The following is a 13,065-nucleotide window of genomic DNA, read 5'->3' on the forward strand; positions in this document are numbered from 1 at the left end:
CTGCTCTGCTGCTGCGTGCTTGCTTGTTGCTTGCTGGCTCGCCTGCTCCCACGTCGTCCACGCCAGCGCGGTGAGTCGTAGCGCGAGTCGGCACCACCATGGACTCGCGGAATACGGGGAACGAGTGGGAGGACATGGACATGTTCGGCACCACCGCGCCCACCGGCTTCGACACTCCCTCTGGCTTCGACGCCTTCAACGACTTCACCAACCTCGACGCGCAGTATGCCGAGTCGCCTATCGGCCTCGCCCTACGCACCCCGTCCAAGTCGGGCCCCGATGGCTCCACCTCCGCCGCCGCGCAGCATGCCAATGGCGGGGCGGCGCTCGCCATGACCTCTGCGGAGACCTCGAGCCAGGACTCCTCCTCCGACACGTCGAGCGGGCGCAAGAGGAAGACAGGGCAGTCAGAGTCGCCTGTGTCCATGGACGACTCGATGCCTCATCACATTAAGCAGGAGGACAGCAAGATGGACATGCAGCAGGTGCGGAGCTACGATCACTTCTCCCAGCCCATGCACAATCTGTCCCTGGAGCAGCAGCAGAGCCAGAACAACATGGGTCAGCAGTACTTCAATAGTGCCGCATCGAGCCCGGTGCACGCCAGCGACTTCAACTCGGCCATGTCGCTGGATGCACAAGTCGCCGGCAACATGGCTGTCCAGTACCAGCAGGATTCGCCCGTGCAGACCATCAACCCTGGTATGTTCTCCATCGGCGGCTCGCGAGATCAGTCTCCTGCCACGAATCTCATGTTCAATCAAGCCTCGCCCACTGCCATGTTCTCCACGCCCTCGTCGGACAGCCCCGAGGCCTTTGCAAACACCCAGAATTGGCCGGCATCACTCGCACAGAACCCACAATGGCCCGGCGACTTTGCAGGTCAGCTAACATCACCAGGTGGCATTGCCTTCACTCCATCACCTGGCGCGAATGGGGCAACGCCGGCAAGCACGACGCGAGGTGCTGCTTCCCGTGCTCTGCTGGGCAGGTCACCACTGCACATTGCCCCCATCTCGACCAAGTCGCGTGTGGAGACACAGATCAACGTGGTGATGACTTTGGAGAAGCCGCCGCCTGGCATTGAACATCTCCACCTTCCGCTTCACACCATAGCCAAGTCAAAACTATTAGCAAAGGAGGAATTTGACCCTGCAAAAGTACTCGAGCTCCACACCATGCTCGTGTGCACCAGTGCAATGCACAACCCACAGACCAAGGAAAAGGCGCTGAAGCGCGCTGCGGCCCAGAATAATGCAGAGATTCAAAGGCGAGCGGAGCTTGCTCGCGATGTGCCGCACGACGAGGACAGGACTGATCAAAAGAACTTGCCCGAGGATGAAAGGGTCGTCAATGGGGCGAGGTCAAGATCTGCAACAACTGCATACAGCGGGAACGGAAGCGTGCAGGTCGCAAGAAGACAAAGCGCGAAGAGGAGCAGCAGCACTGGGAGCGTTTCGAAACGGAACGAGTGGTGGTGTTCAACTCAAACGAATACCTGCCATTTAAGCCGTGCGATCCGTCACAATACCCGCAGCGAGATACTAACGCTGATGGTGAGCAATACATGCCTCCCGATGGGGCCCTGCACGTCACCGCTGCCATGCGGATTGCATGCTACTGTAGGCACCAGAGCGAGAAGGAGGGCTTTCAAGTCATCTTCACGCTCAAGGACCATCAAGGCAACGTTGTCGCTCAACAGTTATCCGACTCGATCCTCATCACGGACGATCATAAAACACATCCGCAGAGTTTCTCGGCCACAGTCGGCAATGAGGGCTTCTATCAGAACGCGGCTTTCCTGCCCAATGGATTACCGATGTCGCATTCGATGGTGGACATGTCTGCTCACGTCCAACCATTTACATCCTCGCGCTCGGCAGGCAATCTACCCGCGCTTGCATACAACGCGGAGTACAACCCACACAGCCATGTGCACCAACTCCCCGGGTCTGGATACGCATCAGGAACAACATCTGCCACTATGACGCCGACCAGTCTTTCGAGGCCGGGATCGCCAACTAATGCAGGACAAGCAGGTCCCAACAAGAAGCGCAAGTCTTCATCGTTCCACAGGAAGGTACCGAGCGGCCTGACAATGACTCCTCGAGTGGACACCAGTCAACCACCATCGTCCAACATGCCATCTGCAGTCTCCATGAACACACCGTTCTCGCCATCCGGGCAGTTCCCCGTAAATCAGTCGTACATGACGATTCCGAACAATAACGGTCCGGCACAATATTACAACAGTGGTCCGCCAACTCCTAGCGAGAATGCCCCTTTCAACTTCAGCCAGCCACAGGTAGATATGTCCCGCATCCAGCAGAATCTGAACAACCAGGCCTATTTCTCTCATCCATCGTCGGCCGTGCCCAGCCGTGCATCGTCCCCTGTGTTACAGCAAACCCGCGCCAATATGGCCGCATATGCCAGACAACATCCAATCCAGACGTCGACCAACACCATGGGCAATCGGGCGCAACAGCAACAGCAATTTGCAGTCCAAGTACCTCCTGGATCTGCTGGACACGATGGTACAATGTCGTCTTATCCCACGATTGATCGCATCACACCCAACGAAGGCCCGATGAGCGGTGGTACAGAGGTCGCTATCTTTGGGCATAACTTTGTCAATGGCGTGCAAGTCCAATTCGGTGACCAGGTGGTCTCCTCGCAGGTCCTGTCTCCGAACTCCATGATTACAATCTCTCCGCCTGGCAGGGTAGGATCCGTCCATCTGAATCTCCTGGCACCGCCAGGCGCAGCGCCATACCCTCAACTCGCGAACCGCCCCATCTTCAGATACACCCAGTACAACGAACAGATGATGGTCATGGCGCTCAAGTATCTCAGTGAGCAGCAATATGGACAGACGGACAATTGGCAAGCGCTGGCGCAGCAGAGTGCGACTCAATACGTGCAATCGAACGTCGTACGTGGCGGACTGGGACAGCAAGGAACGTATCGCATGGCTGCAGAGTATGCAGATGTCGAAGGAGCGATAATGCAGATCTCGGGTGCCGTTGATCAAGACCGGCCCGCTTCCATGCTCATCGCCCTTGCTTCCTCTAATGCAAGCGCAAGTATGCTCGATGATGCCTCCTCAATCGGCATTCATCATGTAGCAGAACAATTGGTGGGCCGAGGTGCACGCTTCAGTTGTAGCGACTACAACGGCTACACGCCTTCGCTGCGCGTTGCCCTGCAGGGACATCGCGAGATCTTCGAACGCCTTGCGGCACCCAACGGGCATCCATACCTGCCCGGGCCACATGGATCCAACATGCAACCGACCACACGCACACGGCTCCTGCGCTATACCGAACATCTGCGCGGCGTCAGACGCTATCCAAGTTCTTCACGACCACCCATCGACGATGAGGTGAAGCCCCTATCGAATGCATTGAAGACCAATGGCAAACCCACTCACATTGCTGCAGTGCACAGCAAAGCAGGACAGCACGTCGCACTGTTGTTTCCAAGATCTCGACAAATTGATATTGTTCCCGTGCCAATTGCAAAAGTACAAAGTGCCCCGGCGGCGTCAGGTCGTGCGGTCTGCCATGACGACAAATCGGCGCAAGCACAGGAGACCACACCCAACGCGGATTCCCAGTCCCAGGCACCGCCGAACGTGCCCGAGAGCTCAAGTCACCACTGCTGCACCTCTTTTGCCACCGCCATTGCGTCTCCGGAAAAGAGACGATTGTCGAGGACGCCCACGCCCGCGACGCTCACCAACCTCCTCACGGCCTCGGATACGGCTTCCGCAGCCCCGACCTATCACAGCATGCTGTCAGAGCAAACGCCAGTTGAGCTACCAAGGACAATTGCACCCAGCAATCTGGATACTGTTGCAGGGCAGAAGTGCGCGACCATGTTTGAGACCCCGAGTGCAGCGGATCACGTTTCCCGTGATTCAGGTTCTTCCGAGGACCCCTCACCGAACATGTCCGCCGAAACGCTTCGATGGCTTGTCACGACCGGAATCTGGGTAAGTCGTTCATTCGTCCCGCCTTCCGGCCCGAATGATACATGTAACATCCTTGCTAACCTTCTTTCTTCCAGGTACCGGGTTATGCTCTCACGACAACGAGTATCATGATTCATGCCATTTTGCATCACATCAGGCCATCTACCACGGACATGTCTGGCAGTATGGCCAATGGAAATTTGCCTGGCGCGTCTTCTGTCGTCTGCGCTGCTGCTTGAGCGTGCGAATCGTTGGACAGCAGTAGTGCAATGCGATGAACACTTTTTACCTTCAAGTCCCTCTTTCAGTACCTTTCAACGAGGACGACGGTTGCAACAGCACGGCGTCTCACATGCAGAAGAACAATTTCTGTGTTGTATAATTTTTGGTCACTACCTACTACCGTTTGACGTAGTAGGGATGTTGTGTGTTTGAGGCGAGGCGATACATTTTGATTCCTGGGGTCAAAAGCTTTGAGCTCAAGGCGAAAGGACAGGCGGTGGGTAAATGGAGGGAGGCATGTCAATGATATCTATCGAAGCGGCGAAACAGATGGGAAAGGGAAAGGCCAGGCTTTCGAGCACCAAAGGAATGAAAGAATGGCAGTGAAGGTACGGTGCTTTCTTCTTGCCTCGAAAATTGATTTGAGGCATTTCGATGGAGAGAAGGATCTTTGATGATGATGATTGTACATTTTGAAGGATGAAATATACCACACACACATACATACACATACGAAGAGAGTGATGTATGTTGTGTCAGGATTCTGCGAATGGTGTTCGAATCATTGCTGTCATTGTGAGCTACGATGATCGGCTTCGCGTATGAAGCGCGAATACATGCCACTAATGCCAGTCTAGTGCGGAGCAAAGTGAAGTGAAGGAGGATTATCATTCTTGTTTGTTATTCTTCCATGTAGATCTGTGCTCTCCTGTTGCAGTCTATTTGGCGCAGTGCAGTATCCTGTCGCAGTGCATCATTGCAGGGCCTTAGTGCAGTGCTTCGTTGCAGTGCATCATTGTAGTCTATCATTGCAGTCCGTTATTGAAGTGCCTCATTGCAGTCCGTTATTGCAGTTGATCATTGCAGTGCCTCATTGCAGTGCCTCATTGCAGTGCCTTATTGCAGTTCGTTATTGCAGTGCCTCATTGCAGTGCCTCATTGCAGTGCCTTATTGCAGTTCGTTATTGCAGTCCATTATTGCAGTGCATCAACGCAGTGCCTTATTGCAGTGCATCATTGCAGTGCAACAGCGCAGTCCATCATCGCAGTGCCTTATTGCAGTCCGTCATTGCAGTGCATCAATGCAGTGCCTCATTGCAGTGCCTCATTGCAATCCGTTATTGCAGTCCATCGTTGAAGTTCGATGGCGCAGTGCCTCATTGCAGTTCAGTATTGCAGTGCATCATTGCAGCGCGTCAACGCAGTGCTTTATTGCAGTCCATCATCGCAGTGCCTCATTGCAGTCCGTCATTGCAGTGCATTATTGCAGTGCGTCCGTCGCAGTCCATCAACGCAGTTCCTAGAACCTGTCGAAGCTCCTTAGACCAGTGATAATCCGCCATACCCGGCGCAGTTCACAATCCAGTCGATCGAATTTCACCTGGCGCAATTCATAGTCTAACTTAGGCCAGTCGCAGTTCAAATCCAGCGCAACTCATCCAAGTTCTAACATCGTCCATTAGAATAACTCTGAATATGAATAGAAGATCTTCCACGAAGAGAGCGAGAACAAGGTCAACTACTGTATCTCCTACACTCCAACGTAACACGGGAACGGAACGAGACGAGACAGCAGGTAGTAAAGAAGCGAAAAGAGTTGTTGTGAGTTTTGTTCTTTCGACTTGCCAAAAAATCAGCTGCCTCTCACGAAAGAAAAGATGACTAGATCTGGTATGGGCCTGGATTGCTTCGACTTCGACTTCGTTCGTTGCAGGTGGAATGGAATGGGATGCAGTGTTTGTGCCTGTACAACAAGTATGTCATCGTTGAGATTGTAATGCTCCCTTTCGTAGAAGATTATGTTCTCGCAGCGCATGCACTGAGCCGTAAGCATATAGTGCTGTTTCAAGGCCCGACGTACGCCCGTCCTGCGCAAAGCTGAGCCAGCGTTAGCATCTTCGTCATTGGTAGTCATGGGGTCTGTCTCTATTGTACTTCGATCAGAACGCCTCATGACCAGCCGATGAGATGCGGCCTCAGAAATTCTTGCTGGTTCACGACACATTCTCCTTTCCAGGACGCAAAATCGCCAAAGTAGAAAGCGCAGCATATGCTGGTGGACCTGTACTGCCATTCTTTTCAGCCGTTGTCCTACCATCGTCGAATGCATAAAATACGTACGATTGTTCGTGATGTCCACCGTATTGAACTTCCGTTCAACTCTCTCCCACACAAAGTCAGCTCAGAAACACACAACCATCCAAAAACGTCTCACGATGTATTTCCGCGTCGCACCACTCGCAGCAATCCTCCTCAGTTCCATCGCAGAGCTGAGCACGGCCTTACCTCAAGAATCCTCCCCACCACCACCCCTCTGCCACTACATCCTCAGAAGCAGCAACTCCTGCGGCGGCGGCAGCCCCTACCAATCCCAAGTAAACAACTGGGACTTCTCCTTCTCCATCGTGGACGCCAAAGACCACAAAAAGAAACGCTTCACGAAGATCCTCCCGAACGACCTCAAACCTTGGGAATTCTCCATCAGTCGCGAAGACTACAAAGGACCTCACAATATGTGGGTTCGCGGTCAGCTCTGGCGCGGAGACTATCATTGGAATCTTTGTCGCATTTCGTTTGATGAGGGAGAATATATCGAAGGCAAGCGAGAGAAGGTTGATATCGATAGTGGTATCGTTTCTGTTGTCACGAGTAAGTGTGTGGTGGAGTATGAGTGTTGAAGAGTGGGGGCGAGAGATGTGAAGGAGGAAATGCTTGGGGTGGCGATTGGCTGTGTGTCGCAGAGTACGAATGTCGACGAAGGGAGGAAAGAAGAACGGGAAAAAGAGAAGGCTTGGAGTGGCAACTTGCCGTACGTGGCGAGAGGGTAATCGGAGGGTGCACTTCCTACATTCGTTGTCAGTGCGTACAAATACCGTTCGATGAACACGCTCATCATACTGAACGATGTCTCAATGTTCCGACAGTATCACATCGTGTCAAGTCAGTTCACGTCGCTCGTACTTCGCTCGTACTTCGCAGATCCAGAAACAACCTCGCGATCTTGAAGTGAGACTTCGATTCCGACCACACAAAGCACAGAGCCACTTCGCGCCCAAACCAGGTCGTCCAAATCTGGAGTTTTTTGGTTTCAGGTGTGAACATCATCACACCCACTTTCTTTCAAACCTCTTCACACACGTGTTGCGTGTGCTCGGAAGACTGGCACTTTTCTTCAGCGCGTGATCGCAAGGAGGGAAGACCTTTCGGAACCATGGTGCAGGATTCCTCAGCAACTTTTCAGCCACTGCTATATTACTGATCAATGCGCGTTCACACGTTGTGTTTGTGTGATCACCACGGCCACATCGGAGTCAACACCGAAAACATTCAGGATAAAAATAAGCACCCTATCGTCTGGTCAGTGCTTTCGTACGACGCTTCAAGTGCGGTACTCTCGAGCACGATTGAAATTGTGATGATCAGAGTCGTCCCAGAGTACTCTATCTCAAGGACAGAGCAAGCCCTAACTGATCGTCAAGAAAGCAAAATTCGGCAGACGTGGGATGCCAGAATTCCCTTCGCCATGGGTCATAAGGTGTGCGCGGTATCGTTGGTACGGGCGTGCGACCCTGCTTTCCCATGGCGTGAGAAGTGGTGATAAAGGGTCATAGCGGAGGTAGCGTTCGACCCTGCTTCTTCTTGTGTGCCGAATTGAACGTGTCCCAAATTTTCTTGACTCGGAGATAATAATTTGCGTGGGGTAGGATAGAACTGCAGTATGGAGCTCTGGCGGAGATGGCATGCCGAAGCCGAACCCTTCGTTTCCAGGTGCTCAGAAGTATACCATTGAGACACGGTCCTGTGATGTGATGGCATCATAAGAAGCATTGCGGAGCTTTGGCGAGCTGTCATGCATCGGTTGATCGAAGCGCTGAGAATCTGTCGAGCCGAGTCCGTTGCGATGAATAACGGACCGAGTACAATCTCCATTAGACGATGTGAACATGATTCAGGCCTCGCTCCTCACCAACGCGTTGCCACTAGGTGAAATTTGTCCGCTTCTTCAGCTGTTGTTGTCAGAAATCGCGGACGAACGTCAGTGTTTGCTGTATCGACCCATTGCAGGGAACTTGCTTTAGGACAGAGAGGAGGTGCTGCGTAGATAACGCCATCTCCTTCCCTGCTTAGCGCACTCGCTAACGTTGTCGATAGACTTGCGCACCGAAAGCGTGAGCAGGCTATACTCGGGATCTCGGGTAGTGCAGCTAGAATGTAGCTTATGCATGCACGCATGTTCTGCATAACATTTTCCAGCAGGCCTCCGTGACATGGCGACACGGTATCATTACGTTCGACGACACGACAAGCAGGTCATTTGCTGTCGTGCCGGCGAGGAATATAGTTCAACGACTCCGCTCTGCCACGGTTTCGTGAGGAAAAAGTGTGATGAGTGCTGCCACGTATGAAGCTGGCCCGCATAGCGATGTCTCTAGCCACCTTCAATCTCCTTTCTGTCCTTTGTGCATGAGTGGCGCACTGAAACGGTCTTCACACCGTGTACGTCGTGGAACATCAGATATGATCCCTGCTTGTGCGCCGTGCTTGACGAAAGGCTTTCTGTGAAAAGTGGTTTTCGTGGTGGCAGACACAATGGCCTGCTGTAGCTGACCACGCAGGCGCCGTCGGCGAGAAAACCGACGAGCGCCAGACTTTGCTGCGGACAATGATCTCGATCACGAACGTCGAGGTCAGCAATGCTCTCCCCTCGCTAGCTGAAGTATGCAGTCCTCCGGAAGCAGTAGTGATCGGAGGCAGGTTCAAACGAGTGAAGTGGAGGATGCTCTGCTGGTGCTCCAAGATTGCGAGCGAGAGGAGCGGTCCGGTAGCTTGCCGCGCGGTTCGGGCGACTGCATTGACACCTCCAGCACAAAGGTATTAGGTAGAGGTCGTTGATGGAGCCAGAGTGGGGAGTTTCTAGTGTCAACGAAGAAGAGCGGCGTCGTCCCTGCACTCAGGAGGAGCACCAATTCCAGGTTGGACTGCATGATCACACGGTAGCGAGAGCCGAGCGGGTAACGAGTACCGCTGGCTCAGCTGGCTGCGTCGGGTGGACTCCAGCAGCAGCACGTTGTCTAGATCAGTCGCCGACGAGGTGACGCGACGGTGTCGGGCGAGACAGATGGCAGCAAGGCTTGCTTATGCAATTTGCGCCGGTGGTGAAGCTCAGCGGCTCGTTGTTGCGTTGTACGGAGACGACATGGGTCGGTGGGGCTCGAGCATGGGGACCTGGCCTCGCTTGCGGGAGGTGGCAGCCCTGGTAAAATGGGAGCCCCCAAGCGAACACGCAGCGGTGGGTGACGATGGGCGGGCGATAGGTGGTGTTGATGTCTAAGACACCCTGGCCCAGCAGCTACGCATGCTATTCTCCGAGCTGTCTCCACGGCCACGGCGAGGCAGCGGGCACGGCGAGTGGTTCTGCAGGTGCTGGGCGCATCGGAACCGAGCAATGTTTCTGGCTGCGGTAACGATGTCGCAGGCTGCTGCTGCTGCGCTCAATGGCTCATCCAGCGCCACGAACGAGAGGCTTTCCTGAGACACGGACGCTGCTCGACTGGCCGGAGCGTGCGATGGCGTCCCGGTGCTGTGGAAGATGCGTCTCTTCGCCGTTTCCTGCTCCTTGCAGCCAACGGGCATGCATGAGGCAGCGGATTGTGCATGGTGGCGATCCGCCCGGCGCTTCCACGTGTGCTGCTCCCGGGCGCGAGCCTGCTTCGGGCATGAAGAGTGGCAGTAGCAGCGGTGTCGTCGCTGCTGCTAGACTGCTCGTCTGCTAGTGCGGCTGCGTTTCATGGCTGGGTGTAGAAACACGTCCAACATGACTCGCGCGCTGCGCTGCTCGCAGATGGTGAGATGACGAACCTTGCCCGTAGTACGATTGGGTTTGGGCCGCCTGCTCGGTGCGCGGCGCGTCGAGCGCCCGCGCGGGAGCAGCAGTAGTAGCGACACAGTACATCCAGTACAGTACGGTGCAGTACAGTACAGTCCACACATACACAGGACAGACGCTGCAGGTCGCTCCATCGCTCCGCCGTTGATGGTGATGATGCCGATCGTCTGCGCTGCAGCACTCTGCAATGTGCAGTTCGCGGGCGTTTCTGGTTGGCGCGGCGGAGGGCCATCTGCGCAAGCCACAAGCGGGTAGGCGAGTGGGGATGGGGCGCCCACCTTTCCAGGCGAGGGCTAGCGTAGGATGCCGCCGCGCCCTTGTTCGCTCCCTCGCGCCGTCTTGCTCTCTTCGCACGCCTGGGTACCCCTTCCCACTTCTACCATCACTCTCCCAGCCCAGCGGTCGCTCTTCTGCTGCGGCTCCAAACCAACTGTCACGCCCAGCTTCATGCCTGGGACACTGCTCGACTCTCTGCCTGCGCTGCAGCTGTGATTCTGGCCCTCGCAGCAGCTCAAGCAGTTCACTTCACAACCCACGCCCGGTCGCTAGCGACGCTCGCTCGCTCTTCTTCCCTGCCCGCCCGCTCCCACTCACTGCCACCTGCGCAGCACTTCTCTTCCGGTCACTCGGTACCTCGCCCCAGCGCGCACCTTCCTCACCTCTGCCAGCGCAACTTCCTTTCTCACGATCCTTCGGACGACATTGCTCGCCATTCGCGCGACCGCCGATTGTGAGTGAGTCCCTTGCGACACTGCACCGTTCCTGCCCCGTGGGCCGCAATCCAACCAAATTCCAGGCGTTTGGGAAACGCCGCTTGCCAACACACCGGACTGGTTCTTGCTCTTGCATCCTTCCTACCACGCACGCCAACCATCAACCACCGCGCCGTGACTGCCATTGTCGCGCACGCGCAGAGAGTATTCGCCACTGACCACGCAGTGCAGACAGATATTCACTGCCCGCTTTGGATTCCGTCTTCATTGTCCTCGGACGACACGCCCTCCGCCATGGAGCGTCCGACCATCATCCCGGTCGACAATGAGACCAAAAGCTCCATCTCCAGGACCACGGCCGAAGGCAGAGTCCTCACATACGAGATGACAGTGCTACAACAGCCCGTCCGTGCCAGAGCATGTGGACAAGGCGCCAAATGTGAGCACGCGTCACAGCCATCACCCAATGCGCAACACTGACAGTATCTCTAGCTTCTGCCGACCGAAGACCTGTGGATCTACCCCCGATTGTTGAACTGAGAATTTATGAAGGCTCCGGCCGCGAGCGCGCCGATGACATTACCTTTACCATGCATGCCAATTATTTCTTGTTCGCCACCCTGGAGGCCGCCCGCCCAATCGCACATGGACGTGTTTCTGCAGACCGCCACACCCCACCGGTTCTCACAGGCACGCCCGTGGCAGGAATGGTTTACCTAGACCGACCGGACCCCGCTGGTTACTTCATTTTCCCAGACTTATCGGTCCGCCACGAAGGAAACTACCGGCTGAGCTTCAGCCTGTACGAGGAACTCAAGAATGTCAAGGACGAGGACAAGATGTCCGAGGAGCCCAAGGCCGCCGGCGAGGGAGCTCCAGTAGTGAATCACCGCCTCGAAGTGAAGTCCGAGCCATTCCAGGTCTTCAGTGCCAAGAAGTTCCCAGGCCTGACGGAAAGCACTGCTCTGAGCCGGATGGTCGCAGAGCAGGGCTGTCGCGTACGTATCAGGAGAGATGTGCGCATGCGACGCCGAGACCAAAAGAACAGTGCCAAAGATTGGGATGAATACGAGGACGAGACTGCCGCCGCGCGCGCACGCATGTCCAGCACGCCCGAGTCGCAATCGCAACCACATCCAGGCATGATGCATACTCCGCATAGCTATATGGACCCAATCCCCCGTCCTCGGTCTACCAGCAACACCAGCCACCAATCTCTTGCGCAACCCATCTCACGTAGACCATCTGCTCAGGATATGGCTAGTGCGTACCAAACCACCCAATACGGCAATGCACCGCAACCTCCACAGCCCGCCTTCAACCAAACTGCACAGTACGGACCCTCACCAACCCAGTCTTACCAACAAGGCCCGTACGTGCAACAGGCCCCTCCAATGCAGCCTCCACCGCCGCAATACCAGCAAGGCTACGCAGCTCCTCCTGCACCTTCACCGGTCAGCGCATCTCAGCCAGGCTACTATGGTTATGCACCAGCACCGCCGCAAATGAGTGCTCCACCGCAGGCATCTTACGATCCTGCCGTCCAGCAGCAACATCGCGGTAGCATTGATTACGCTGCGCATGCCCAATCTGATTCCCGTCGCTACTCTGTGCAGCAGCCGGCTTTGCCTCCGCCGCCACAACCTCAAGCCACTCTAGCGCAGCAACCACAACATTCAAGCTACCCACCGCAGATGTCCTCGCAACATCAAAATTACCAACAGCCACCTTCATCGCAGGCACAGCAGTCCGGTCATTCACATTCATCCTCGATGGACATGTACAACAACAGCAGGCCACTCCAACCTCAGCCCATGCAACCTCAAAGCCGCTCGACCGCGTCTGGTACGCCCATCTCAGGGAGAGCATTCGACTTGCCGCCTCTTCAGACGTCTTCCAACATGCTGGCGAGTAACAAGTTGGAGGCCTCATCGCCCAGCTCCGCTGCGCCCTCTCACTCCTACTTCAGTGCCACCCAAACACCCGTGGACACCACGCACAAGCGTAGCTACGGACACGTCTTCAGCGAGAAGTACCAAGACCAGCCACTTCGACAAGGCGCCCGGCCCGGTGCCAGTGCAAGTGACTACAGCTTGGTCGCTGGCTCATCCTTGTCGGCAGCTGACGATGATGACACGAGCGGTGAGCTTGATCCAGATACATTGAGCATGCATTACAGGAGGGCAGATGGTCGCGCAATTCGAAGAGCACTCCCTGGACATGCTTAGTTCGGCATGGATGAAATGGCCTCCGAAGTTTGCACGCTG

General features: G+C 55.4%; 3 protein-coding genes across 3 annotated transcripts; all 3 read left to right on the top strand.

Moving 5' to 3' along the window:
• Positions 1-98: 98 nt before the first annotated feature.
• Positions 99-4,215, top strand: CKM354_000990100 (uncharacterized protein; the record flags this gene model as incomplete). Its single annotated transcript, XM_044805341.1, has 3 exons — positions 99-1,349; positions 1,391-3,997; positions 4,072-4,215. The coding sequence occupies 3 exons, from the start codon at positions 99-101 to the stop codon at positions 4,213-4,215; spliced, it is 4,002 nt and encodes a 1,333-aa protein (XP_044661276.1).
• A 2,199-nt stretch (positions 4,216-6,414) lies between these two features.
• CKM354_000990200 (uncharacterized protein) lies at positions 6,415-6,876 on the top strand (the record flags this gene model as incomplete). The annotated part of the gene is made up of 1 exon (XM_044805342.1): positions 6,415-6,876. The coding sequence occupies one exon, from the start codon at positions 6,415-6,417 to the stop codon at positions 6,874-6,876; it is 462 nt and encodes a 153-aa protein (XP_044661277.1).
• Positions 6,877-11,092: 4,216 nt separating this feature from the next.
• On the top strand, positions 11,093-13,026 carry CKM354_000990300 (uncharacterized protein; the record flags this gene model as incomplete). The annotated part of the gene is made up of 2 exons (XM_044805343.1): positions 11,093-11,237; positions 11,291-13,026. The coding sequence occupies 2 exons, from the start codon at positions 11,093-11,095 to the stop codon at positions 13,024-13,026; spliced, it is 1,881 nt and encodes a 626-aa protein (XP_044661278.1).
• Positions 13,027-13,065: the final 39 nt, after the last annotated feature.

This window comes from Cercospora kikuchii (genome assembly GCF_019650295.1).
Source record: "Cercospora kikuchii DNA, contig_00006, whole genome shotgun sequence".
NCBI lineage: Eukaryota > Fungi > Ascomycota > Dothideomycetes > Mycosphaerellales > Mycosphaerellaceae > Cercospora > Cercospora kikuchii.